The 13,496-nt window shown below is 33.3% G+C and overlaps 1 protein-coding gene across 6 annotated transcripts in view; it reads left to right on the forward strand.

The window, feature by feature from the left end:
• PDS5B (PDS5 cohesin associated factor B) overlaps positions 1-12,870 on the forward strand; it is a 197,083-nt gene extending 184,213 nt beyond the window's left edge. For 2 of the 6 annotated variants that reach the window (XM_082602513.1, XM_082602514.1), the window contains exons 31-35: positions 47-152; positions 5,087-5,526; positions 5,617-5,727; positions 8,281-8,416; positions 9,876-12,870. In XM_082602513.1, the coding sequence (XP_082458639.1) occupies positions 47-152; positions 5,087-5,526; positions 5,617-5,727; positions 8,281-8,416; positions 9,876-9,911 (829 nt within the window). In that variant the 3' untranslated portion in view covers positions 9,912-12,870. The remainder of the gene's footprint in view (positions 1-46; positions 153-5,086; positions 5,527-5,616; positions 5,728-8,280; positions 8,417-9,875) is intronic. The other 4 variants (XM_082602515.1, XM_082602516.1, XM_082602517.1 and 1 more) reach the window with 4 other exon arrangements.
• Positions 12,871-13,496: the final 626 nt, after the last annotated feature.

The following is a 13,496-nucleotide window of genomic DNA, read 5'->3' on the forward strand; positions in this document are numbered from 1 at the left end:
AAGGTTATTTCATTGTAATAACAATTACAAATGTCTATATTAAAAGGCTTGATAGTTCTGAAATGGATCACAGTGAAAATGAAGATTACACAATGTCTTCACCTTTGCCGGGGAAAAAAAGTGACAAGAGAGACGACTCTGATCTTGTAAGGGTGAGATATTTGGTTTGATTTTATAATAAGTACAATAATAATAATTTTTACTATGTAAATAGTCATTTTTACACTGAAACCAGTTAATTTTACTCTCAAGTTTGACATCTGATTTTACTCACAAATTTGAGTTCATAATTATCCTCTACCATGTAATTTAAGGATATTGAACCTCTTGTGTTTCTTGTCATTATAGTAAGCAATCTTCATTCTTTAGAGCTTTGGAATCAAACATGCCAGTTCCATACTCAGAACTGCTTGGCTTTTGTGTTTTTTTTAAACACAGTAAATTTAGGCTTAGCCTTAGAGAAGGAGGCTAGAATGAGGGTCCTTAAAGTTTCCTTCATTATAGTTGATTTCTTGAGCCTTTAATTACTAAATAAGTTTCTAGTAAATGTAGGAAATGCTACTGTTTTCATAAAGTCCTTGTTTAGTTTTAAAATCTTAATAGCAATGATATTGATGTGTGTGTGATAGGCATAATTTATAAATGTCATTTGAAGACAAATTTGGTACTTTTAGTACAGATACAGAATACAGTTATGTATTGCAACACAACCTGATGGCATTAATTGAGCATATTTTGACTTTCGAGGTTAGCTCTAAACATTTCTTGAATAACCCATTAGGTTCCCTGAATGAGTTCCTTTATCAGTTAAGTGTGGATACTTAGCTGGTAAGGTTTATCAGATTAAAGAATTAACCCAAATGAATGGTTATTGCTGCTTTTGTTATAAAGATTAATGTTTTTGATTAATGATTATCATAATAATGAAAGTTAATGTGTTTTAATCTACTCGATTAATAGAGACAAAAGGTTATTAATAAAAACATTTGCTTTCTCTGACATAGAACTTGTCCTCCTGCCTTCCACTGGCCCAAGCTTACATATCCCAAAAAGTTTAAATTATTTTCAGTTTTTTTCAGATTTCTCCAGTAATTTATTTTAGCAGATTGTTTCTCTTTCCACTTAAAAAAATTAAAATTCTAAAATTCTTACTAAATCCTAACTATACTATAAATTCGGATTTTTATTGGCTGTTTAAAATTTTCACCCAAACAGAATTAAAAATTGATTGCTTAGCCAGAAAGGAATCCTGTTATCCTGATTTATGGAAGAATCCTTGAGTTGGAAAAGGTATTTATGTCTTCTAGTCCTGCTTCTCACTTAGTGCAGAAATTCCTTCATTATCATTTATGAGAGTTGGTGCTTGAAAATGCCTTAAGTGGAGAGCTTATAATTTCTCTCATTTGTTGGAAACCTCAACTAGGCTACCCATACCTACATATACTGCCTCCTTTCCCTCCCCACTACCCGCTTAATTAGGAAGCATGGTTAATATTTTGCTAGCCTATAAATTCCATATCTAGTTCTACCTTTTGGAGCAATGCAGAATGAAGTCTATTTTTTATAGAACAGTTTTGAATTTCTGAGCTTTTGAGATTTATTTATATAATTAATGAAGGCCTTTGGCTGTCTTTTGTGTAACATTGCATCCATTTTCAGAAGAACCTTATTAATAAGCTCGTTTCAACTGAAATATTCTCAAAGAGGTGAGCATTATGAGACAGAAGTTCAATTTAAAGACCAATAGATTATGGTGAAAGAGTATTGTCTTTTTTATATACTACGAGCTTCACATTGAAATTTCACTGCAAAGGGATTATTCTTCATATACATTTGTACGGTAATATTTAGTTTTACAAATAACATACTTTCCCCATTTCCTGCTTCTAACCTCAATTTTATACCCCCTCTGTTCTGAAAACAATACGGTACAAAATGAAAAATTAGAGAATATAGTGTTTTAGGAAGCTTAGATTATTTTATGATATTCTCAAGAAAACAGGCATTGAATTTTGGGTTCGCAAAAGCAAACCTTTTCCAGAGCATAAATGAATTCAGCCACTTTTTCAGATCTTTGGATGTCAGAATGAATTGTAGCATTTAAAATTGGAGGGTTTAGTTTTAATTTAATATTTCTCTTCCCATCTCTAAGTAATGACAGTTAATTTTTAATTTGTGTACAAAACTCTAGATAAATACTAACAAATTAAAACCAATTATTTATAGGGCTTTATTTTCCCCTAGATTTCAAGGATAATTTAAACGCTAAAAAGAATAAAAAGCAAATCAACATCCCAAATAAAAATACTAACAAGATAATCTCAGATCATGCCAAGCAGACATAAATAAAATTTAGAATTCATTCTTGACAAATATGAAGTCTTTGTAAATTAATACTAGAAAGATACTTCATTAACATGCTAAAAGTTTTATCTGTTTAAATCAGTAGTCAGTGATTTAGTCAAAATTATTGTTCTTAAAGGCAAAATACTTGAAACATTCTTATTAAAAATCAGGAACAGGGCTTCCCTGGTGGCGCAGTGGTTGAGAGTCTGCCTGCCGATGCAGGGGACGCGGGTTCATGCCCTGGTCCGGGAGGATCCCACATGCCACAGAGCGGCTAGGCCCGTGAGCCATGGCTGCTGAGCCTGCACATCCGGAGTCTGTGCTCCACAACGGGAGAGGCCACAACAGTGAGAGGCCCACGTACTGCAAAAAAAAAAAAAAAAAAATCAGGAACAAAACAACCTGTTATTTAAAATTGTTCTAGAATATTTGACCGGCTCTGAAAGACATTAAATAGGAGCCAAAAGTATGACAATGAAAAAGAAGAGACAAATTTATTTTTATTTTTGTACTCTTAAAAAAAATAAGGGAAGCAGTTGAAAAACTAAGAGTGTAGGCGTATGTATGTATGTATATATGTAACTATAATTTTACTCTGGTAATTTTACTTTATATCAGATGTACACTTTGGGGAAAGGGGATTTACTTTACAACACTGACCATTACAACAACGAAATTAGATAGATGGATCTAAACATAACCTTAAAAAGAGGTAGGGGGAACCTATGTGGAGAAAATACCAAAACTGAGAAACAGAAGAGAGAGAAGACATGCCATATTCCTTCATGGAAAAAATGAGTTAAAAAGATGACAGTTCTTTCTAAATGAAGATATCATTGTAAAATTCCAGTGTGATTTTAAGTCCATGTGGAAGAATAAAATGGATGCAAAAAAGAAGAGTAATAAGATCAGGCCAACCAAACACAAACATACTTAGTTATAATTAGTAAAATATTGCGCTGTTGTTACATTAGCCCAGAAACATTATTATTATTATTTATTATTATTTTTTTTTGCGGTATACGGGCCTCTCACTATTGTGGCCTCTCCCATTGCGGAGCGCAGGCTCCGGACACGCAGGCTCAGCGGCCATGGCTCACGGGCCTAGCCGCTCTGCGGCATGTGGGATCTTCCCGGACCGGGGCACGAACCCGGACTCTCAACCACTGCACCACCAGGGAAGCCCACATTATTATTTTTTGAAAAATAATGCAAAATAAAGGAAGCATTACAAATCGGTGATTTTGAAATTGATTAGATGTCTGTTTGGCAGTGGAAGTAGGAAGTTTAGAACCTCAACTCAGCATCCTATTCTAAAACAAGGTACAATAATGTTTTAGTCTGCTCAGTCTGCCATAACAAAATATCATAGACTGGGAGGCTTAAACAACACAAATTAATTTTCTCACATTTCTGGATGTTGGGAAGTCCAGGATCAAGTGTGGGCCAATCCAGTTCCTGGTAGGAGCTCTATTCCTGGTTTGCAGATGGCCACCTTCTTACAGTGTTCTTAACATGGTGGAGAGAGAGACAGCAAGATCTCTCTGATGTCTCTTTTCATAAGGACACTAATCCCATCATGAAGGCCCCACCCTCGTGACCTTATCTCAACTGAATTACCTCCCAAAGGCCACATCTCCAAGTAGTATCGTATCATAACACTTCAGCATATGAATTTTTGGGGGACACAATTCAGTTCATAACAAATAGGAAATAAAATTTAAATATACACAAAAGTGTAGAATATTTAGATTAAAACTCAGACTTTAATAAACAGATGGACAAAGGGCATAATACCAAGGATATAATTAGGCAGTTCACAGGCAGGAAACACAAATGACTAATTAAACATATTAAAAAATTATAAGTAATTAGATAATTTTTCTTTTCACTGATTTTTTAAGAATGTAAACTGGAACAAACCTTTTGGAAATTAACTTAGTACTATAAATATTATGTGTTTTATGTACATGTGTATACCTGTGGAGAGCATTATAAATTCATATCACTATTCTTGGTTTCTTTGAAGAATTTCCTCAGTCTCCATCTGCTGGTCAGTGATTAAATTCTGTGAATGTAGACTGGTATTTTATTTTAAATTTGAAAGTCACTGATTTTTAAATTATTTTTTTTGTTAGTTGTATCTGGGATGAAGTGGTATCTTTGATTCAGAAGTGTTTTCAGAATTTTTAATAAATGATGAATATGTTTAAACTTTTGTATCTTGCAACCTCCATTTTATAAAATAAAAATAGTTCTTTTATGATGTGTATGCATGATATATATATATAATATAGTTGATATTTTATGTCTTATTATACATTGTGTGGTAAAATTAGGATTACTTAAATTGACTATCAAAACAGATCCATTATACTTTAGTATAGTTGTCCATTATTTAAGCATTCAATTTAGAATGTTCTTTTTTATGAAATAGCTCTTCACCAAAAATTTAAAATCTAATCAAATACTGATCTTGAGGGGTTTCATTTGAGGCTCTCTAGCTTGAGTAAGAATAAAAACTTACCCTCTTACCCCCAGATAGTGTTTTAAATTAGAAAATTATTAATAAAAGCAAGTAAGTAGTTATGGTTCTGATGTACTTCAGAACTCTATACCTTATTTAGGTACATTTTTATGACTGAAGTGGATAACAGATTTTTTTTTTTGATTCTTAAAAATACATATACTAACAATGCATACTAAGTTTTATATTTGAAATTGTGGCTTTTATTCCTAGTCTGAATTGGACAAACCTAGAAGCCGGAAAAAAACACCTGTAACAGATTCAGAGGAGAAATTAGGGATGGATGACCTGACTAAGTTGGTACAGGAACAGAAACCTAAAGGCAGTCAGCGTGGAAGGAAGAGAGGCCATACGGCTTCAGAATCAGACGAACAGCAGTGGCCTGAGGAAAAGAGGCTCAAAGAAGATATATTAGAAAATGAGGATGAACAGAATAGTCCACCAAAAAAAGGTAAAAGAGGCCGACCACCAAAACCTCCTGGTGGAAGTACACCCAAAGAAGAGCCAACCATGAAAACTTGTAAAAAAGGAAGCAAAAAAAAACCTGGACCTTCAACAGCAGAAGCAGAGGAAGAAGAAGAAAGACAAAGCGGAAGCACAGAGCAGAAGTCAAAGAGTAAACAGCACCGAACTTCAAGGAGAGCACAGCAGAGGTAAGTACGTGTAACTCTAAACTGCATGCATTTAGTTACTATATTATAAATCATAAGTTGATGCTATCCACATTTGGGTCTTCCCCAAAGCAGAGCAGAATCTCCTGAAACTAGCGCAGTTGAATCCACACAATCCACACCACAGAAAGGACGAGGAAGACCATCAAAAACGCCATCACCATCACAACCCCCCAAAAATGTGTAAGTTGTAAATAATATTAAATTTCAAACCAGTTTCAAATAATTTTGCAGGGGTTCATAAATTTCTAAATATACGTAGGGCTGTATTGAAATCCCATATATTTAGCCCCATTACACTAGGTAAGATAACATTTTTGTAAACTTACCTAGGTGATTGATACCCAGTCAACCTTTGGTGACATTTGTCCATTTTTACAGGTTTTAGACAAAACTTTGTAAATAAATACCAAATAGTTTATTATTTCCAAGACATACTTTATGGTACCTGAAGAGATGATGAAGTATTTTTAAATAATTACAGTATAGACCACGTTACCTTGTCATTCCATGCTACAATTTTTCTTCATGTCTTTCCTCAACAGCTTTAAAAAATAGCTTTTACACTTTTGCTTTGATTCTTTGAACCATGTCGGAAAGTAACAGGCATCATTTTTCTTAAATTACGTCTGTGGAAATGATCACATGGTGATCTCAAGTCTTGATGTCTTGATTTTGTTTGTTTTCTAATCACATTAACACATCTGTATCTATAGATAGTTTTGGATGTTCACACAAGTACATGTTTATTGGAGAGTTACAGTAACAAGTCTGTGTCCAAACTTATTAAAGTGATGGGGGCATCAGTGTTGTAATTTGTAAATTGGCACTTTTTTCTCCTCAAAGTGGAAATAGAATAGCATGTCTTCTACTAGAAATTTTGCAGTTTTTCTGAAAGTAATCCCATACTTGAGTAGCTTGACTTTTCAGAGTTGCCAACAGACCTTGGTTAAATACTCAGTTACCTTCAAAGTTTTTCCTGTTCCTGTGTATTCCATAGGAAGAGGAAAAGTTACCTGAGTGTCTAGCCAGTACTTCCTGCCTTTTTCCATATAATTTTTCCCTCAGATAAAAAGTAAGGTAAGTACATTTTTGTGGCAGCTTCATAAGTGTGTTTGTATTCAACCATGGAAAATCATTGTTTTTTTGATAAAAAAATATTCTTAAGGCATCTTAAATTCCCATGGTTAATTTTATAACAAGAATATAACGGGGTGAATATCTTTCATGCTTGTAACTTTAATTTATTTCTGTTTGGGCCTCATAAAATTAAGGGCTTAGATGATTATCATGTTACCTCCTAAAATTACACAAGTTCCTCACATGAGTGTTCTAAATCAAACAAGCATTTCTGTTAAAAAATCAATACAGAAAGAGATTCTGTATTCTGTCTTAACAGCCTAACTTCCTTTCACTGGGAAGCCCCTTTTTAGAGGTAATGTAATAACATATGTTATGATTTGTCTGTTTTCTTGTTCTGACCTCAGTGGAATTGAGAAAGATTGTGTTATTTTCCTTGTATTTTCTTCTATTAATTCTGAAAAACTGAATCAAGTACGTTTGAGTAATTGGTTTGAGTATGGATTAAACAATATCTATTTTCGATTGCTTATAGAAATGATAGGCTATGTTCTTAATTTAAAAAAAATTTTATCAAGAGAGATACATTTAATTAAATGGTGGCATCTATTACATATTTTTGAGTGTCTCCTGTTTCAGAGAGTACTAGGTGCTAGGGAATATAGTGGCACGAAACGGGCACAATTCTTATCCTTATAGGAGTTACCATCTAAATGGGCATGTAGTCATTAAATAATCACACATAAATATGGAATAGTAAATTGTGATATGTGCCCTGAAGGATAAAGTTAGGGTGCTGTAAGAGAATGTAAGGACAGGGCTGGGGAATTGGGGAAGTTTTCTCTTTGGAAGGTGACCAGTTGATTCCTTGAGGGTAGTAGGAGTTAGACTGATAGAGAGTAGGGAGAGGAACATTTCAGGTGGAGGGAACACTGTTTTGGAAGGTTCTGAAGTGGGAAAAATCCTGGCAAATTCAGAGAGCTGAAGGAAGGCAAGGATATTGCTGAATTGTAGTTGTGGGGAACTGGGGAGTGGAAAGAGATGAGAATGGACAGGTAGGCAAGGCCCGTCTGCAGGGCTTTATATACTGTATTAAGGAGGTTTATGCAGTTACTCTCAGTACATAGGGGGCTCTCTAGGGGGCGTGGCATCAGCTGTTTTTACATTTTTGAAAGATTACTTGTAAAGAGAAGAGGCAAGAGATGAGAATGGTTTAGAAATACGTAGTAACAATGAAGATGGAGAGAAGTGAATGGATTTGAGATTTCTTTATAAGTAGAATCTTAGGGCCAGGTAAAGAGTTGTAGACTATGACGAAAGACTCTTAAAATTTCTGCTTTGAGCAACTCAGCCTTTTACTGAGTTGAGAAAGGTAAAAGGAAGAGTAGACTTTGGGTTATGTTTTAAAATCCTTTATGGTATTGGTCTCAGTCACACTGACTTATTATTTGGTAGATCTTTTTATAAGATTCTAGGATTAAGTGCTTGTTTAGGGTTCAGAATGTAAGAAAAATATTTCTTGGCTTACAAGGTAATTGAGAATAAAAATGATAATAAATGAAAGCCTGTGAAATATTTAAAGCATTTCCTGTTATGAAGTAACCTACCACTTAAGGATCAGAATGTTCATTTTATTTTACATGTGTTTTACTCTAGCCGTGTAGGACGCTCCAAACAAGCTGCTACTAAAGAAAATGATTCAAGTGAAGAAGTAGATGTGTTTCAGGGTAGCTCTCCTGTCGATGATAATCCACAGGAAGAAACAGAGGAAGAAGAAGTTTCTGCAGTAAATGTATGTGTTTATGAAAGTGCCATGTGTAATAGTATGGAATATAGACTTAGAGTTGGTAAATATTTGGTCAGATCCATTTAGCACTTGCTGTTACTTAATAATTCTAAATATTTATATATTTTTCTTCATTAGTTTATAGTGTTGTTTCATCTACCGGCTTAGATAGTGGAGACTATATCCTTTGTGAAAACCTGAAACCAAGTGAGAATAATAGATGTAGCCTAGTGAATGGGTAAATGCCCAGTTTAAAACTGAATGCAGAGAGGAACAAGTGACAGTCTGATGTCAACACCTTACACATTTAAGTTCTCCCTGTATCTGTTATATATACTCTTGTTTATGTTTCGTAAGTATTTGTTGGAGTTTCCCACTAGCTACTAGTAGTTAGTCATATAGAATAAAATCATGTCTTTAACTAAAATTAGCTTTTGGAATTCATAAAATTGGTAATAGACACTTCTTTTACAGAAGTAGGAATGTGATGCTTCCTGAGATACTTTTTTTTAAAAGAAATGAATGGTTTTGTTGGTTACATCTCAGATTTTTTCCCTTTGGAAGAAATATAATTAACACATTTAAGTAAGAGCTGTCATCTTCCTAACATTAATGCTGAATCTTTGGGTCAGCTCAGCCAGCCATCTTTGTTTGAGAAACCTGTGTTCTTTGATCAGGTCCCAGGGTTGATCCCTGCCCCTCTGTTCTATTTAATATAATCAGCACTTCTATCTGCATCAGGATGCATTTATGTGAATGAATTAAGACCACAGAAAAATATGTTGAATTATGGTCTCAAACTAGTTGGGCTTGTTTGTAAAGGGTTTTAGGGGGGTGGAAAAATAAGGCTGAAGAGTTGTACATAGTGACTGATGTCTTCATCAAAGAAATACTATACTATAAATTAATTAAATTAAAATCCTGTTCTATTTGTATTCCTCTTGTTAATACTGATCTTTTTTGAACTAAAGTTTTATGTTTTCATTAGTACTTGCCAGTAAGTGGTAATATGTCTGAATTTCAGATTATTTATATGTATTTGATAGTTGTTATGATCCAAACTCAATAGCTGTTTTCTGAGAAAGACAGCTGTAAGCCTAAATTCATAAATATCAAATGTTTTCTTTTACTACAGAAACATAAGTAAAAAGGTGATATTTGCAATTGTTTTTCTTGCTGTTGGCATTGACTTCTGTTCATTTCTCTTTAAAATTATTAAATAGAAAAGTAAGATAGTTCTCTCTTTTGCTATCCTGGGAAAGGCTGTTTATGGGCATTCATGTATTATGTACATCTAAATATGTGATGTCAAGGCAGAAAGTTAACACAGGAGAAAGGTTTTGAGGAAAGAAAAGCAAAGAAAATCAAGAACGTGTAAGAATAATGATTGGTTAAAAAATAATAATACTGTGTCTAATTAATATGTACCCATTTTAATTAAGCATCTGGTGATATTTCTTTCAAGGTACGGCGGCGAAGTTCTAAAAGAGAAAGGCGATGAACAAATGTCATTAATAACTTTCTGTGTGAAAGCTTTGAAAAAATAATTTTTTGTCAAGCTTCAGGCTGAGTAAAGCCTTTGATGCACAAAATGGGACTGCTGAAGAGTGGACAGTTGGACCTTACTCTGATGACCTCATGTATTTGTGGTCACATGCTTTAGCCACGCGCACGGTGATAACATTGACTATGGAGTCTTGTGAAAAAGTCTAATGTGCGATGGCTATGTAGACATAAAGAAGAAACTTGTAAATATATTTTTTCTTCTTCTTCTTCTTTTTTTTTTTTTATGTTTCTGACTTCTAAAGTGCTTGTATAGCTTTTATCTGCGGCTTTAAACTGACAGTACCCAGCTGTTTATTGGATCTATTGATTTGAAAAGAGTTTGTTAGGATAGATCTTAAGCAGTAATCTGTCAGTGTTTGTATTTGTATTCTCTGCAGTTTTACTGTGAAATTTTTTTTTCAACAAATGGTGTCAGTTTCTTGATGTCACAATTTGTTGGAGAGTTAAAATGATCTCTTTCCCTTGTGTATCTTACCTAGTGTTTACTCCTGGGCACCCTTAATCTTCAGAGGTGCTAAACTGTCTGCCATTACACCTGAACAATGCCTCTGATGGGAGGACGCCACGCAAACTGTGGAATAGTCCTGAAGTTGTTTGATTATTTTACACCTCAGTATTGGTCCCAGAATTTTCTGGCCTTTCATGGCAAGGAAACTTTTAAAAAGAGATTTAAAATATTATAATTTTAAAGAGTGTGTTATAAAATAATGTACTGAATTCTTTATCCCATTTTATCATCCCTTTTCAGTTTTTATTAATCTACTGTATCAATAAAATTCTGCAGTTTGAATTAGTTTTTAATAGTCTAGAATGTTATTGTGTATAGATATTTCCCCTTGAACATTATGTTCAGAAAATGCAAATTATTACACTATAATATAAAATCTGATATATACACATTAGAAGTGTTTCAGTTCTCCATAACAGTGTAAAGTTAATCAGAAAGAAAAAAATTTTATTGATGCAGTGTGTCTTTATAAAGCTGTTCTTGAAAGCAAGTGTTTTGTATTTTATAGTGAGTTGCATGTTTATGAAAAAAAGTGCTGAAAATGGGATGTGCTCTTTTCTGTAAATTCGTATTTAGCCATAGTATACGATAGATTGCCCCATAACATAGTTTTTCATCAAGAGTTTATTATTGTACTTTATTTTGGAGCCAAAAATTGTTTCAGCGGGGGAGGGACGGGGTGGGAGCGACATATCCAACTATATGAGCTACTGTAGGTATCACAGTCTTATGAACTTTGAATGGAATTCCACTTTGTCCAGATGGGGAGAAGTGGAAATATATTTGGGTTTAGAGCATATCTTTTTTCCTTTCCTTGTTGTAATCTACAAAATATAGAAACAAAGGCAGCATCCTTTATACAGTTTTATGAACTGTATTTTCAACCAAAACATATAGGTTACAACTTAATGCTTTCCTAAATTCATTTTAGTATTTCAGGTGCTGTTCTTTCATTTTTTTCATGGTTACCATCAGAAAAGAAAATCATATTCTAACTTATTAAATTTATCACAATGGATAATGGAGCATTTTCATTTAATATGCCATTATGTTTAAGGTATATTTCCAAGTTGGTTATAATAGATGGGGGATATAATAAAGAAACTACTATTTTGGAAAGTGACATTTTACGATTTTCCAGTGTATATCCCAATTGATGTGATTATTTTTCTTTTGAAGATTTCGTCATGTTTATGAAACGGCCTTTTATTTTTTAAAAAAAAGTTTTGAATTGTGTCTTAATCTCTCAATATTTAACTATTCTTCATCTACAACAGTACTGACACCAGTGATTATGGGAGGCTGCTGTATATCAAGGCAGCTAATGTTGGACCAAGATACAGTTGGTTTTTAAATGTGTCATTAGCTCAGTTCTCCCAAACACGCTATTTCTATTTCAGCAGTACAAAGGCATGTTTTTAAATCTATAAAATAAAGAATAAGGGATAGCTTTGTATTTTTGTCGTTGACTAAATTGCACCGGAAATGTTTATGGGAGTATATCTTTAAGACCATTTTATAAAACAGTGAAAAAATGATTGTGGAGGATTTTTATTTGCATGATCATAGTTAACCAAATTTCATTGCACATTTAATTCTGTACGTCAGTTCACAAAAAATGTTCATTGTAGATTTTGTTCAATGACAATGAGTCTGTGATTTTATAACTTGTCTGTTCACTTTTTGGGAGGATTATGATGTAAAGTTTCCATTTTTCTGTAGAAAAAATAGGTGCAATAATGATCAAAGTTTTGATGTCCTGAGTCATCTTAGGGGATTATCTCATTATGTTGAAACTTAACATTTCATGTACTAACATTTGGAGAACCACATACTGTAACTAAAGTAAAATTAAGTATGTGTAAAACGTTAATTGCTAACAGTGGTTAGCAGACTCTTCAGTGATAATGTTCATTTTGAAAATACATACTGTATAAAAAAATTAAGAAAATATTTAACTCACTGTAACAAGTTCCATTATGAAGATCTTATGATTCTTCAGTGAGGTTGTCTTTGCTGCACTCTGTAGCAAATCCGTTTAATCTACACTATAATAAAATTTCTTGCTGCAGTGCAACAGGAAGCTTTTTCAGTGATCTCCACTGTATATGTAAATTACAAATGTGGCTGTAAAACTTGTTCCAGGTATTAAAGGTTACATTACTTTCTGTATTTTCTTATAACTTGTAAGTTTGATTTTTGATTTTCCTTTTGCCCACTTAAAGAATGTCAGGAATTTAAGAATTTGTTTAACTTAGGCATATCTCCCCTACCACATAGTATTATGTCACCGTAATGAACAGTTGGTATTTAGATAGATAACCAATTTTCAGACACAGTTTTGGATTTTCTGTGAAGTTGAATAAACATGAAAGCTAATATATAACTGTATTATTTTATTTATGTGAATCTATCTATATATATTTAAATATGTTTACTAAATGGAGGAAGGCACATTTTAGTGATTTTTAATTTTGGAGGCTTTGTTTCATAAAGAGGAAATATATTTCCTAGTAACATTTTTCAGACTTCTTATTTAAACTTCTCATGCAACATCTTGGCTGGCAGAGACTTACTAAGTATTATTTAAGTTAAAAGGTTGCATAACTGAAGAAAAGAAATGGATCATATAAACTTTAAAAGTAAACACTAAGAAAATAAGTTACTGTAGTGACAGTTTTATTAATTTGTTCAACGAATATTTATTGAGTACCTACCATGTGCTAGGCTAGTTACAGGGGATATAGGGTGATCAGGATAGAATAAGTCTCTGCCCTTGTGGAGCTTACATTCTCCACAAAGAGGTGGTGGACTAAGGAAAACAATAAGTAATATATAATGTCATACTGTGAAAAGTGTGGAGATTAGAAAAGGAAAGCAGGATAGAGAGTAGAGATGATTGGAGGAGAAGCTATTTTATGTACTTTGAAGCTGCGTTATTCAGTAAAATTTAGGATTGTTCATGTCTTTATGATGAAGTGACACTTTTATAATTATAAAACATCATTTGTT

The sequence above is a fragment of the Mesoplodon mirus genome (assembly GCF_964341445.2).
Source record: "Mesoplodon mirus genome assembly, chromosome: 17".
NCBI lineage: Eukaryota > Metazoa > Chordata > Mammalia > Artiodactyla > Ziphiidae > Mesoplodon > Mesoplodon mirus.